The 17,112-nt window shown below is 36.3% G+C and overlaps 1 protein-coding gene across 1 annotated transcript in view; it reads right to left on the minus strand.

Moving 5' to 3' along the window:
- The window catches only part of LOC113234955 (A disintegrin and metalloproteinase with thrombospondin motifs 7), a 184,967-nt gene that overhangs the window by 65,754 nt on the left and 102,101 nt on the right, over window positions 1–17,112 (minus strand). Inside the window, exon 4 of the mRNA XM_026470481.1 lies at window positions 5,485–5,647. Within this exon, the coding sequence (XP_026326266.1) occupies window positions 5,485–5,647 (163 nt within the window). The remainder of the gene's footprint in view (window positions 1–5,484; window positions 5,648–17,112) is intronic.

Raw genomic sequence — 17,112 nt, forward strand, 5'->3', positions numbered from 1 at the left:
ACCAATGAGCTGCTACATCAATCCATTAATTTAACTATGATCGATCATTCTCTAATTAGTAGCATATACATGCCAAAATAAGGCAGTAAGTTGTCAAACATCGCCACCCACGAAGAGTTTTATCATATCTTTTAATTTAATAATCTAATTTATACAAAATTTTGCGCACTACAGTGCCTACTTCTAAAATATTGCAAGGTGAACCACATAGCCTGAACGATTATTATGTGTTTGTGTTCCATTGACTTACAAATATTTTTTATTAATTCACAAGGAGCTCTGCTGCTACTAAAAATTGTAATATTCACGGGACATATTCTACTTCATTATTCTGGTTGTTCATCATAAGCTGTTTTGTTTCAGTTTGTTTACATATATGATACTCGACATAAATAATGTAAATAATTACCATTGAGTACTGTGCAATTAATGTGACGATTTCAAGCGTAATTTGTTTATCTAAGAAAGATATTTTTGAATTTCATGTTAAATTATTATTTTTAATCATTGACTTACAAATAAATGGACGACGGGTCTAATACAAAAACCACGAAAAAAATGTTCCAAGTCAACCTATTTAAACGTAGTGACATGTAAAGGAATATGAAAAAGCTAAAAACGTTGAATTTAAATTGTAATGTCATCGCAGTACTGTCTAATTTTGCTTGCTTCGCTGTCAGTCGAACAAACGAAGACTAGAGCGTGAATGACGCTCTGTATACGATTTTAACGCCCTATAAGTTCGGACACTTTTTAGCGCGGACCCAACGTCCATATAATTGTAAGTCAATGTTGTGTTCATTTATTTTATTAACGTTGATGCGTGATTCGTATACGCCCTACTAAACCACGAATATTGGTTGGTATGTAGTACTGCTTTTACACAATAACACAGTATTGTAGAATATTATGATTTTGAACTACGCATGCAGCAATGAGCAAAGCAAGCGAGACTTTAGCGCGAATAAAACGCCCATTTTCTTACGGCAAAAAACAAAATATATACGTAAGAAGATATCTATATATAGTTATTGTAAATAGATATTTCTACAACATAACGAGCAATGTCGAACATTTTTGTCGCTACATCCTTAAATTCAAAATTTGCGAATAATTATTAATGACATTTGAGAAATTTGTAAACCTCGTACTCATCAATGTAAACTTTTGAGTAGGTATAAAAAACAGAATTACTAGAAATAAAAAAAAAGAAATAACAATCTATACCTATTGTATAATATAGAGGATATTGTAACTAAAAAAGTAATTGCCCGATATTGCGCGTGACGAGCAAAAAAGAGATTTCGTCCAAAAACGGAATTATGTGGTTTTGCAATTTTATCGACGAATTTCAGTTCGATTTTAATTTAAATATGTGGTTAAATATATTACGTGTATTTTAAAAAGCAAATATAATAGGTACATGGTCAAGAGCATGTTAAGAGGGAGCAGAGGAAAAATTCCTAATCTTCGATTTGATTTTAGAGGGGTATATCCACTTTAAAGTTAAAAATAAAAAAACTGTATGAGTAACTACACGATATATTCAAGCATAGACACTAATCAGAAACATAAAACAATGAAGTTTCCTCGATAGATAAAAATCACGAAATGACCTCTAATTTTCACATTTTTTTCGACTCATCCTCGAAATGCTACAGGTTATTAGGACAAAAATTAGATAATTAATTATATTTATGCATGATCGAGAACTGTCACTACGGATTTTTTTTTAATCCCTTTAGTTTTAGAGTTATTCCGCTAAAACGAATTTGGTACTTTTAATGCGCAAAATTCAACATCTCCTGTCGCATGTCACGCGAACTTCAGGCATATATTTGTTTCACAGATTTGGGCGGAGCCAACGTCAAAACTTTTTTGGCATGCTCCCTCTTAAGCTGGGCACTAAGCTTGCGATAAGTACGACCCAAAATCTGCTTGATGCGCTTTTGTCTGTATAATTTGCGACACATGTCATTAAGCTGTTATTTGCACCAAAAAATGTCACCCAGCTTTTAAGCGTTGAGCTGAAGAAACAAGAAACAACTGAGGCTTTATGAGTGCAAAAATTTATGTGTATGTGTTGACATATGTCATTATTAATACAAAGAATGAACACAAAAACAAATTGCTCCGATTAAGATATACTCGCACCAGCGACATCGCCAACCCGTGATAGACGCTCTCCTATGTGAGCTGTGAAAAGAGTTAGCAGACCTTATGAATATTTCTATCTGCTTGTTACATTTTGTTTTTCGTTTTTTCACTCAGCTCTTATATTTATCGCTAATACGTGTCACTACTGGGTATGGTTTTCGATGCGAGTTAGGGATTTCACACGTTTTCGAAGCGTTTTGTATTCTTCTATGTGCGGGCTTCATTGCGGTGTTTTCCTTCAATGCCAGTAACAGGAATTACTACTAAGTATTTGCAAATAGAAATTTAAGTCATAACAACCGTGGCACGAGGCTTATAGGTGACTTGGTATTAGTGGATGCGAAGCTGCAGAACCTTGAACACCGCCGTAAATTTGCCTGTTTGTCGGTATTTTACAGGACATAACGGAGAGTGTGCAATGGAATTACATAATTTGATTCCGCCTACCCCTTTCCATCATTGAGGGACTAGACGTGGACTGGGGTTCCACCACTATGTTGTAGATATTCCACATTTATATGGAGAGTGGCTATGGAGTGGAATTCCCTGCCGACCTGTTCTCTAAACTTTATAACTTGGACCTTTTCAAGGCGAGAGTGAATAGGCATTACTTAGGCGTGCATGTTCTATCGTCGACCTCATCATCAGGTGAGGTGAAAGTCAAATACGCATTTACATAAAAGTTCATAAGCAGGCATGTGTGCTTATGATCACCGACTGTTGACCTCACAATTGAGAAGTAAGCATCCTTCCACTGAGCTGTCACCGCTCTATAATAATGTCACCTTTAATTAATTATTTCCGGTATAGTAACCGAAGACATCTATAATTTCTATAGATGTCTAGAAACGTATTAAAATTCCAAGATATTTATCTTCAAAAGCACGGAGGAGCCGTTAGCAACAGCGCGGGTGCGCCAGCGACGCCGTAGCCGCATGCGATCGAAAATCAATTAGCAGTAGTATTAGTTTGCGAAATGCTCTCTGCAAACCGTTTCACTTTTACTGTCCTACCTTTTACCTGTTACTATGAACTCAGACGTCACAGAATCATGTATCATACAGTAAGACAATCATAAATAATTTTAATTTTCACATATATATCATAATTGAATATAAGTCTTTTTAGTTCAATTTTTTTTATGAATTTCGTGCTAGTTTTCGTATCTTTCTATTTATTATTTTTAATGTGTGATACCAAGTGACGGGACGAACAAGTCGTGCGCCTGATGGTAAGCGACACGCTTGTCCATTATGCCACTGTAATTCATTGTCATTCAGGGCTTTAAAACACAATTATCTGAGAGGCACTGCCACTGGACCTGAGACATAAGTTGACAAGTCTCATGCGCCGGTAATTTCACCAGCACCCTTACGCTTCAAAAACGCAGTAATGCTCACGTTATTGCTTGGCGGCAGAAATAGGTAAGGTGGCAGTACTTCACTGGACCTCTTTCACCATCACGCTTTATTGCAAGGACATGAAGCTTTATCTAACGCCGATTCCGTATTAATAATTGTGGTGATTTCCTTAGTCATAGGCTATGACGCAATCTTGAAAGTAATACAGAGAAAGATACGTAGCTGAATTTCCCTTATAGTCTACGTATACAAGTACTAATAGATTCAGTTCAAAGGAAAGTAAGCGTGGGACCATTGCAGAGAACATAGTGCGATATTAATCAACGATCAAATGGATTAATTTTATGTTTATAATGTGAATGTAACATCAAAGTGGCTCATTGTGTCGTGGTTGTAATCGAACGAAAGTATGAGTTTGAAAAGTGAAAACTGTTACGAGTACACCTACATGTTGTAGTTTGAGTCATTTGTCAAGACAGCTTTAATATAATAACGCACACACGCGACATAGCCCCGCACTAGGGAAACACTGTGTCGCGGGTGCCATGGACACACATAGACAACCACAAATTACACCCAAACTCACGAGAGAAATAAAGGTAGGCCATTCAAATATTTCTCCTAGCCCGGGAATCGAACCAGGGTATCCGGCATGGTAACCGTTCGACCACAGAGGCAATTAATTAATAGAGTATATAAAAAAACAGTTAATGTAGTTACTTAATACAAGAACTACGTTCAATTTATATTGCAAATTTCCGCCTTCGTATATTGTATACGTTATTATTATGACACCGTATATTTACTCATATTATTTTAATAAACAAAAACAACATAATTTGATAGTCAAACTCATGTCACGTGTTGCTTCCGACTGACGATTAAGTTAATTGAAATATAATAGGCCTGTCTAGATTTTCAGATACGAAATTATACATTAAACTTTTTTTTGTAAAGAAACGCTCAATTGCACCAACATCCATGAACTTTAACGCTTAATTAAGTAATTTGCTGTCTCAAGTATCGCTTTGATAAAGTAAGGGACAATACTATACTTAAAGACGACTTAACTTCGAAGTTTTTCTAACTAGCTGAAAAGAACACAAAAAACAACATTACTTCAAAAGTCACAGGGTTACCTTAATAGGTTATTTGGCAGAGACGAATCATTTTGATGGGTCTGAATGTGATTTTGATGATTGATGATTACTCGTTGAGAACATTTTTTTTTACAAAAAAAAGTAACATAAAAAGAAAACAATTAATAAAACACTTATAATAACTGATGTTAGCTACCCGACTGATTGAAAATTGACACCAAGATTACGTGACCATATGTCCCGCTTTGAGCACGAAGACAAAGCTTAAAAGCGGAACTGTCCCGCTTTTAAACTTCGTGTTCCGCTGCTACAAAATACTTAAAAATGTCCCTTCTTTGACAAAACAGGACACACATGTCAATAAATGTAGAAAAATATATAAAGCAAGCATACCAAGTTTATACACTTAATTTCTTTTTTAACATTTAATTATTTAATATTTTTTATTATAATTTTGAACTTTTTTCATTAAACATTTTGTAACTATCATAAATATGTGTTTTATTTTTAAAACAATTATAAATTTACAGGCGTCCCGCTCTCAGGGAAAAGAATAATGGTCACGTTACACCAAGACCACTTTAATAGGTACGTTCTAAAAGGCATTAAAGGCAAGGTTAAGTCTATGATCACAACTCTTTATGGTCTTTTTATGTGATTGTAGGGTTAGAGAAGAGAAGCAACTTGCGAGTGTCAGGCTTGATAGGATAAGACGGTGTTAAAATAATGTGGAACACAGGATAGCACGTGGTAAGACAATATTTTGGGAAAATATTGTCCTGCTGCAATGGGCTTGTAGATATTCGTGGGAAGTTCGTTGACTGAGGTATAAGATTGAGAGGTATAAGAAAATGAGAGATACTTACAAGTCCGTCACAGGCGGAGAGTGCCACGTTGGAGTTCGGTTGTCCGCGCACGGAGCCGGTGTAGTGGCATGATGTGGCACCTGCATAGGGCTGGTCCCGCGTTCGCCCTTGTGCCGTGTGCCGTTCCACCACCATCGCAGGGGTTATGAAGGTTACAGACGGCCTGTGCGATATAAAAATATTTTGTTAATTAGCAACAAATACTGTATGAGTGATTGGTAGTAAGGAGCCATGAGTCTTGTCTATTTCTGCCCCCAAGCAGTAATGTGAGCATTACTGCGTTCCGGTTTTAAAGGGTTATGGGTGCTGGTGAAATTACAGGCACATAGGGAACGCCAAGTTATATCTCAGGGTGACAGGCGCAGTGCCCCTTAGATATTTGCGTTTTAAAACTCTGAGTAGCGCTGCAATACAACTGCTTCGCAGCTCAACAGCGTACCGCCTGTTCGTCCCGTCTTGCTATTCAAATTTACAATAATTTAAATAATTTGTGGAATTAATTATTTATTTTTATAGTTTAGAGAATCCAAAAACCTACAACAGCTCCATATTTCAAAAGGTGTTTATAAAAAAAATAAACACGAATTACAAAAAGTCAAAGGTGGAGGTTATAAAAATAGCTGCGGTGCATGGCTTCTTCTTTAAATATTTGTACTGTAAGTCACGCTCGGCATTCTTGGCGGGGTGCAACGCCTTCGTGTAAAGACCTCGTAGATTACCGAGCGGAGGTACATGTTGTCGCTTTTGGTATTTTTTCTCGTGCTGACATTTTAAATAAATAAAAAACAAACTTTATAAAATAAGAAGAATTTCATTTACTAACCAACCACCCAGATCCGTATGACTAAAGTGTCTGTATTCAAAGTCAAATGGCTCTTCCGACTATAAAATACTTTTTCATGTAGTAATGTTTTCTGCAAGCATTCTAGTTTGACCCAGAACGTATCAACAACATACGGTGTTGCTTCTTTTTTTAAGGAAACGTCATGGTTGCGTTAAATTGATCACGACAAAAAATTAAGATTGCTTCATTAAATCTTAATGATTATATGTTTATTATTTTAGGAGTTTTAAGTCATTCAAGTTTTAAGTAGTTATTTAATTTGTGCAATCGTACACAATTGTAAAATAATTTTACGAACAAAGTTCAAGGTGTATTGTTTTTATTGGATACATATTATTTAATTTTGTGCAATGAATATAAGTAATTTAACTTTGTATTATGAAATTCATAAATCAAATTATCGATTATAAAATGACTGGTGGATATTAAAATTAATGATGTTGGTATAATAGTGTGACCAACATTTGCGGTCTAGTTTTGTAAATAATTATATTAAAATCTATTGACAGCCGGCATTAATTCTTCGACAGGAAGTATAAATTACGTACGAAAATATTTTGGATCTATTAAAATTAAGGCCGTATGATTATTATTTATTTTTCTATTAACGCTTTCTCGGGGAAGGCATCTGATGACAATGATGACATGATGTTGTAGCGGACTATATCAATGGGTTCGTGTGGGTGCTAACAAAGAGTGAGCAAGGCCAAAACAAATGCACTTACAGTACTCGTGTGCTTACAGTTTATTTATTAACATACAGCTATCAATCCAAAAATAGAAAACAATTGTAAAGAAAAGGCGCCAAAAACAATCACATTTTAGTATAGTTTAGTAGTTCTACTTAATACATATGTGCGTAAAAAGTTAATGGAATTGCATTCAAAATTTTTCCGTGACCCTCAAAGTCAATAACGTAAAAAAAATATTTAATAAGTTTAGTTATTAAGTGGATGATCACACTATGAGATTTTTATCTAATCAAAGTACAGTTTCTTCCGCCTCCATAAACAAGCGTGTCATTTATCGCAAACGTAGCTACAACAATATATCGTTTTCCTGGCAATAAATTGTTACAAGCCGCAATTTCTCGGTATCTAAGGCAGATAAATCTTGCGCCGCGAAATCTACTTTTTATGGCAAGCGCCATAGAGGCTCGATACCTTGGCCGATATGTGGACAAAACAAGACAATTTATCGACAGTGACACACATTATTCAACATTCGACAGGTTTATAAGTCTTAGGATAAAGACAAAAGTATTTGGCAAAAACTAAAAAGGCTAAAAAGTTGCGAAAAAATTTAAAGTTTAAAAATCTTTTTTATTCGAATGTGAACATGAACTTCGTCGAGTTTAATGCGCTGTGGGTTTCGAAACAAAACAATGACTTGATGTTTCTTTCGGTATAGTAACGTTTTATTAGCCCGAAATAAAATTGTACTTACTGTAATACTTGTTAACTTATTACAATTCATACGTCATTATATCCTTAATAATTCTACGTACATCAAACTTATGAGACCTAAAGGGCGTAGGAGTGTTTGGAGATGGAAATAGATCAAAGTTTTTATTCTAATATAATTGTTAATCTATTAGTTTTAAGATATAGAAGAATGGTGGTAAGTGCTTTAAATTGCAAAGATCTGAGGGGCACTGCCACTGTTTATGTCACTCTGAGACATAAATTGACAATTCCCATACGCCTGTAATTTCACCAGCATTCTTACCCTTCCGAAAACCGAAACGCAGTAAAGCTCACATTATACTATGTAAGATGGCAGTACTTCCCTGGACGGACTCTTTCACAAGGAGCTATAACTGCTACTAAAGTGAAAATGGAGGTCAAATGCGTACTTATATTTTATAATAATAATAATAATATTCATTCAATGAGTAAACACGTTACATTAGAAGTTTTCTTTTAATATTTATTACATTTTTTATCACATTGTTAATTTTTTGATTGATTCTTTAATTAACCGACTTCAAAAAAGGCGGAGGCTCTCAATTCGACTGTATGTTTTTTATTTTTATTTTTGTATGTAAGTTACGCGATAACTCCGGTATTTGTGAACCGATTTTCATGATTCTTTTTTTGTTGGAAAGAGGGTACCTCCATAAGGGCCCTATTTGAAGAAAACCATCCACCTCTAAGGGTGATCACGCATGAATATTCATTTTTATAAATAGCGCATAAATTTTACTTAAGGAGCAATTATTTTAATGGTTGATTTTGCAATTCTCCAATTCAAGGCGTTTTTCTCTCTCAATATACTTTGAATAGTGAGAACAGATTTGTATTATCTCCTGTATCAAGTCCTGTATAGTGGCGAACTAGGGGATATTTCAATAAAACTTGGCAAATTGATGTAATTCCACGTACTTTTGAGGTCGGTTTTTTTAGTACTCTGTACTGAGATTATTTTTTATAAATTTTTATTGCATACTCAAACTCAAATATCCTTTACTTCGAAGGTAAGCAAATTACATTTGATTGATTAAACTTTATTGCTTATTCGTAAGGCAGATTTCCCTGAGAAGAATGAGCAAGTTCGGAAACACGCTCATCTTAAACCAACAAAAAATAATTCCAACAACGAAAAATAATTCGAGTTCAGACGATACAAATTAAATGTCATCTCTTGAGGTGCAACTGAACCTGGGACTGGATGCGACTCAAATTTAATTATTTTTGACAAGCGACCAGTCTCGGGTTGATATGATACTCGCATTTGGGCTTATTCGGGTTCCATTGCAAATTTAAACCGACCCCGGGTTCAGATACTACAAACTCATCTTTTTTTTATAATAACGCACACACTCAATATAGCCCTGCGTGTCGCGGATGCCATGGACACACACATAGACAACCACAAAGTTACACCCAAAGTCACGAGAGAAATAAATGTAGGCCATACAAATATTTCTCCCGGCCCAGGAATCAAACCCTCTGCGTGGCAGTCCGGCATGGTAACCGCTCAGCCACTGAGGCAGTTAACATCATAGATCGAGACCAAAAGAGCTAAATGGGTCAATACCACAGTTTTTGGCATTAACTACGCAGAGGCTGTAACTTTTAGTATAAAGTTTTTGTTTCATTACAGTTTTAAATCTCGTGAATAGGAAATTTTTTAATCTTGTTATAGAAACGTGTAATTACCCCCTAAATGTATTCAAAACTCATACCTGTCAATATCAAGCCCGAGAGTAACATGCACAGATAATCTCGCTACTTACAAATCACGTTTAGTTAATTAACGACAGGCATTAAGTTAGTTAATTAGGCATTAGAATCAGGAGTGAGCTGTCAACACCACGCACGAGGCCATCAGCTTGGTCGGCTGGTGATCGACAGCAAACACTCGATGTAGCACCCATTACGGTAATTAACCAACAAACATGGCCGGCCCACATACGGACATGTTGACACAAATGGATGGACTCGCTTTGTTCTTGCTTTGGTTTCGACAGAGCTTGCTAGGTAACTTAAAGGTTCTGGTAAATACCTGGTGCTATTAACTAGTTTTATTTAATTCGTTTTTCTTAGTATTTAAATTCAACTAATGGCTGGTTTACACGTATTAACTGACGAAGAAACTTTGACATTTTGCAAACAAAACGTTAGCTCACCACCACACCTACTGGGAGATGCGCGGGGTGCGAGGGGTCGGTTACTTCATGAATAATCTCAGTGTAGAGTACTAAAAAACCGACCTCAAAAGTTCGTGAAATTACATCTATTTGCCAAGTTTTATTGAAATCGGTTACCGGAAATGCGCGAAAACGGGTTCATCCCCTCGTTTGCCACCCTTAGAGGTGCAATATTTTCTTCAAATGGGATCACTACTGAGGTACCCTCTTTCCAACAAAAAAGAATCATCAAAATCGGTTCACAAATTCCGGAACATACATACCTACAAAAAAAATACAGTCGAACTGGAAACCTCCTCCTTTTTTTTGAAGTCGGTTAAAAAACAGATTTGATTCTAATCCACTAAATCGATGATTAGTTAACACCTGTTAAGTGATTGTTTACACGCATAAATTAAGTTAAAATTAAGATAATTACTTCGACACTTAATATCTGTAAATTAGCCATAAGTTCAAACAAAGTTAAAGACAGCAAAAATAAGTTTGCAGATAAAACAAAGAAACTGCAACTAAAAATATAACTCCTTCTACTTAGATTAGTAACAAGTCAAGTTTAAAATTGCATACTGTTAAAAGCAAGCTAAATTGCTACTTGGTAGAGTTTGAGAAATACGAATTTGATACTAATTTGCTACCATACAAAGTGGTATAAATTATTAAGGTTGTAAGAGAGGCAGTTAGGAGCGCCGGCTATCGACAAGTATCGATTACAGTCAGTGAGCTCTGTTATTTACTCGCTCGTATAATTGAGTATGACTGGTTGTTATACAAGGATAACACCTATTACAGACGCATTTAGCACTACTGTAGATTAGACACTGAAATAATACACACACTTTACATTCATAATATTTGATAGAAATGTCTCCAAGTGTGCGTTGTGAAAAAAACCCGTGTGGTGTGGAAGTCGATGAAACGATGTCAATAGCACGTGTCACAGCATAAACAATAAAAAAGAAATGAGATGTGTAAATGAGGGGTTCAGAGACGCACTAAGCAAGTCCAAGCAGACTTCTCGTATCCAAACACCTGCACTTGGGAAGACTTCAACGTGATTATTATAATATTATAATATATATAATTGCTCTTTCTTTTTTTTTATTGTCTGTGTGCCTGCATCTGCGATTGAAGTCGTTTCAGCAACTTCCTCACGGTTTCACTGCAATTTCTTCACGGAAACAAATTATTACTTTTAATAAATTAACGTTAGTAGGAAATTGATATTAACGGGATGGGGATTTTATGGGGAGGATATCATACAGAGGAGGAACGACATGGTTTCCAGTCAATGTAATTCAAGTCACTGTTTCACCGGAGGTGCGATATGTCAGTTTTACGATACAAGTAACGTCAAATTTCGATACGAAAGCTACGTTTGACGTTTCGGAGTAAACTTATGTCAAATCACGACCTTCGTACATTGACTTACAAATAAATGGACGACGGGTCTAATACAAAAACCACGAAAAAAATGTCCCAAGTCAACCTATTTAAACGTAGTGACATGTAAAGGAATATGAAAAAGCTAAAACGTTGAATTAAAATTGTAATGTCATCGCAGTACTGTCTAATTTTGCTTGCTTCGCTGTCAGTCGAACAAACGAAGGCTAAAGCGTGAATGACGCTCTGTATACGATTTTAACGCCCTATAAGTTCGGACACTTTTTAGCGCGGACCCGACGTCCATATAATTGTAAGTCAATGCCTTCGTACGCGTTTCATGGTAGCCTCCTGTCCGACACGCTAAAATTATAATCGATGCTTCGTATTTCGTGGTAGACCCCTGATGGAAACTACGCTATCATGTAGTCTATAATAATTGTAAAAAGTGTAAAGAAATAAAGTAGTTAAATAATATTATCGACTCACGATTTCAATTATGTCTAGTCAAACATGATAGGTATTACTGATAAAACCCTATAATAAGCAAGTTGTTGTTCGTTGTGGTTTTTTATCGTTGTTATTATATTGTTTTTTTGATATCAAGTGACGGGACGAACAAGTCGTGTAACTAGTGGTAAACGACACGCCTATAGATAACAGTTGCAGTACCGCGCAAACATCTGCGGGACACTATCACTGCGAACGCTCGTGTGTGTGTAATCCACCCTTCTTAACCTTTCAAACTGAAACGCTGTTCACATTATTGCTTGGCTGTTGAAATAGGTAAGGTAGGTGTTTGGAAGTTAAGACGTATTGTTGATACAAAATATAAATAAAATAGGAACTCAATCGAAACACACTTTAGGCATTTAATATAAATTTAGTAGCAGTAGAGCTCCTTGTGAAAGAGTTCGTCCAGGGAAATACTGCCACCTTACCTATTTCCGCTAAGCAGTCAGCATTACTGTGCTCCGGTTTAAGGGTGCCGGTGAAATTACAGGCACATGGGACTTATCAACGTATGTCTCAAGGTGACGGACGCAGTGGCAGTGCCCCTCAGATCTTTGCAATTTAAAGCTCTGAATGACACTGCAACTGTTATGGACAAGCGTGTAGATGACCATCAGGCGCTCGACTTGTTCGTGATATTATTAAAAAAATATATATAAAACAAGAGTTACGATTAATTTGTTAAACAAAATACTGCACCTACACACCGCGGCTAAATTCGATAACATTACTTTTTACTGTAGGTACCTGTATCAAAAAGAATGCGTGGGGGACTAATTGAACGCGTGGGGGACCCAACCCAAAACTGTACGTCAGAAAGAAACGGCTCCACTGAAATTAGGTCTTGAGCCTTTACCTTACTAATTTACACATATTGATACGTAGTGTAGGAGTAATACGAAAAGGAAAGTTGATGAAATCATTGGCAGAATTAGTGCCTAATGAAGGTTGCACCTTATTTCTTGAAGCGACAATTGTAGACCTTAAAACACTAGTGAAAAGGAGGTCATACAGTGATCGTTATAAGTCTTAGTTGCATCACGACAGCATTACAACTAATAACCTACTAGTAAAGCTAGTAGAGTATTTAAATAACGTCATTACTGGTAAACCCAGAAATGTATCTCTAGTCCGTAATTTTATTTTTATTTATTATTTATGTTTAATAAATAAAAATACTGTTACTTATTTTTTTACACACTTAGCCCCACACTAGGGAATCGGGTGTCATGGATACAAACTCACGAGAGAAATAAATGTAAGCACAAATATTTCTCTCCCGGCCTGGGAATCGAACCCGGGACCTCGGGATGGCTGACCAGCAGCGCTAGCACGGCAGGGCGCGATTAGCGCGACAGCGACATAAAGCAAAAGATATACTGCTGTATATCGCGCCTATGTCGCTCTCACGCAAGTGGCGCCCTGACGTGCAAGCTCGACTGCATGGTAACCGATCGGTCACGGAAGCGGTTAATTAAATATTAAAAATAATAGTTATTAATTTGCAGCGAATGGCAATCACTAGGATTAAAAAATACTACTACTGAGCGAGAGACCGTTTCATCTCGTACTATTGTTGGCTAAAATGTAAGCGTATGTACTTTTATTCACAGAGATTATTATTACTGTCTATTTTACTAGCAGTAGAGCTCCTTGTCAAAGAGTTCGTCCAGGGAAGTACTGCCACCTTACCTACTTCTGCCGCCAAGCAGTAATGTAACCATTATTGTGTTCTCGTTTTGAAGGGTAAAGGTCCTGGTGAAATTACAGGCACATTGGACTTGTCAACTTATGTCTCAGGGTGACGGCGCAATGGCGGTGCCCCTCAGATCTTTGCGATTTGAAGCTCTGAGGGGCACTGCAACTGTAATGGACAGGTATGTAACTTACCACCAGGCACACGACTTGTTCGTCCCGTCACAGGATATTATAAAAAAACTTAAATAGGAGAAAAGTATTATACGCTCAGGTCGCGCGGCAGGGGCACTGGCTTTATTTATGAATAATTTTTTTTACAAACGAAATTTAAACCGTTTCAGAAACGTATCGTGTTCTATTTGGTTCAGTGGACATAAAAAAAATTAATGGTGTATGTAAAATACCTGTTCAATACAGCGGTTTTCTTGTAAAATTTCGAGGTAAGTTTGTGTTTTTTTTTCTGTCGTTTTAGGAATTAGTTAGAACTACTTCTGGTAGACACAGGAGTTACACAAATAGTGTACTGCTGTATTTACCGATCGCACAATGGAGATCAGGAGACAACCAATTTCCAATATCTGAGTGAGACGTCTGATGACATTCAGCATAGGTACCCAGCGGCGCAACTAGTCATTCTGGGGACTTTAATGCTCACCATCAAGAATGGTTGTTCCTATACCAGATGACCGATCACGATGGGAGAGAGACGCGTAAACTTGCGTTAACGCTAAGCCTTTACCAGCTTGTCAGTCGCCACCAGGATCCCAGATGTTGAGTCTCATACGGCTAATTGCTTGGACCTTCTGTTAACAACTGATCTAGACCGCTGCTCTGTGGTTATGGAGGCCATTTTATGGAGGATATTTTATAAAAAAAAAGGAATCGTCTTTTCACACCGTACACTAATCAGTGTATATCCTCAATTTTACGTGATTGATTCAACACTTTCACTGTTATGCAGAATTAACCAAAGTCATTTCAGGCTGTATAGACTCTTAACATTTAAATTCGACTTTATAACGCTTACGATAAGAACGGTCCAAAGTCGAAAGTGTCAAACTTGATATGCTCTTGACTGTACCCCACAATGCACTTGGTAATCTGCTGGTAAAAGGCGGAGATTACGGAATAAGCTAATTACTCTTGCACACAATCTCCAAAATACAATATGTAAATAACGTAGGTATACATGTTTCCACTAGTTGGTATTTGGCCGACGTAAAAAAAATAACTTTAAAAATATATGGAATAAATCATATTTATTTAAATTTCAATCGACCTGACAGAATGTGTTATATGGTCCAATCGTTTACATAACTTTTTTTATAGGCAATAATGCCCTTATAAGTTTAACGAAGGCGTACCCGTCGATTGCACCTGTATTAGGTTATAATCTCCGCTTACGGCTAGTATATGCTAATAGGCAGGGGCTAATTAGCACTATACGATAGCTTATATTAATTTACAACTTTCATATAAGTATTGCGTTTATACCTACGAACTCGAGTCTAGCCTACGTTCCAACAATATTTATTTTATATTCGACTGCGGTAGGATTATGGTTTTGAAATTTATGTATGTATGTCTATTTCTTTTTCACGCTGTACAGCCTAAACGGCTTGATGGATTTTGACATATTGCACTGCTAATACAATGGCGTATTAACTCAAAAAGTGTATTTTCAGAATCGACGAAAAACAAATTACTCGCTTCCCGTGAAAGATAATTAAAATGTATGTATAAGTTGTATTAAAATGTATGTATGTACAAACAATTTCCTACTTACCAAATATATTTAATAATAAAAGAGAAAAAATAATTTAGTATTTTTGAATAAGGACTATTTTGGCCACAACTAGATAAAGCGTGTCTCATTTTGAGTTAAGTAGATATCTTTTGGTTGTTTTTACAAATTCTAACTACGGTTTTATTGACGTGTAGAGAATCAAATTTTACGCTCAATAATGGTATAATCTTGACTTTGACATATTTTGAGTTATAACACTATTGCAACAGCAGTGCGACATGAGGTGTCGTTAGATTCGTCTTGATTATGGGAGTGTCATAGGCCATAAAAAATAATCAAATTAGTGAGGGGGAATACTTTTTATCTTTCCAGTTAAACATTTTTGCAGTCGGGTTTTTACTTTTTTAAATAATTTTTAGATTGGTTTCAAACGTGTGCCGCGGTCTGCTCAATTAAGGAGCTCCACACACTGACCGCGGTACAGTTACCATACCAATTTCTTTTCAAACAGTACCCTTGGTAGCAGTAGAGCTTCTTGAAAGCAATAGAGCTCCTTGTGAAACAGTTCTTCCAGGAAAGTACTGCCTCACCTTGTGCCGCTATGTGCTGGTAGAATTACAGGCACATAAGACTTGTTGACTTATGTCTCAGGGTAACGGGTGCAGTGGCAGCACCCCTCCGACCTTTACGTTTTAAAGTTCTGATTGGCACTGCAACTGTTATGGACTGGCGTGTCGCTTACCAGGCCCACGACTTGTTCGTGCCATTTCATTGGTATTATATTAAAAAAAGTCTGTACACAAGTTGCGTGCTAGAGGTTCTTCTTTAGGCGTTTTTACGCGCGCACTCATTAAAATCGCTTATTTTTGTAACTTTATTTTAAACGTTAAAGGGTTTTTCTCACATAGTGAATTTGCCACCCCTATCAGATTCAGATTATTTTATTTCTCAAATATAATATTAAAAGAATAGAATAGAGTCATTAATCATAAATTGTTGTCATTAAATTACATAACGAAAATCGTTCTTCATCAAAGATCGTTCATAAGTTGATAATAAAGACATAACCTGAGGAAATAGGTGGAATACAAAAGTTTAATTATTATACAAAGACCGAATACTAAGAAAAAAATCCTTCAACACGGCTAGATTCGGACGAACGTCTTCCGTGGCAGACGCTATGCCACTAAGCCACGGAACGAACTAACGGACCTTACGAATTTTTCTATGTGCTCGTTACAGATCATTGTTTATGGTTTTTAACGACTTTTTTGCCGTAGCGCCATCTATGAGAAATCTATGAAAACTTTTTATTCACTCAGCCAGGTATCTTTACAGCTATCACCAGCGTCTGGCGCGGTTTGCCGGAAGACGTTGGCTCGAATTCAGCCGGATTTTCTTACTTCGTTCGATCTTTGTATTAATAATTATTACAAACTAGTGAAGTAATTTGACAACAATAATTGAATATTACGTGACATTCAGTACACTTGAAAAGTGCAAAAGTATGTTAATGCAATAAAAATAAAATAGAAAATACTCTATAGTGTTACATTTTAAGGTCCATGAATTCATTTACAAAGTATAAAGGGGTTTTCCAAGAAGAGGTCTTTGAGCTAGTGTTTCGTCAGATGGTTCGTCGTATCTATCGTTCAGTGTTACATTGCTATTGTCTACTAATACATTTAGCTACTAAATTTATATAGCGTCTTAGCCTCGTCCGATGTGGCTGAGGAAAGGATACTGTTAAAACAAACGATATTGACGTGTAAAACAAACGATATTGACGTGTAA

This window comes from Hyposmocoma kahamanoa, unplaced genomic scaffold (assembly GCF_003589595.1).
Source record: "Hyposmocoma kahamanoa isolate Upper Pololo Valley unplaced genomic scaffold, ASM358959v1 86, whole genome shotgun sequence".
NCBI classification, from domain to species: domain Eukaryota; kingdom Metazoa; phylum Arthropoda; class Insecta; order Lepidoptera; family Cosmopterigidae; genus Hyposmocoma; species Hyposmocoma kahamanoa.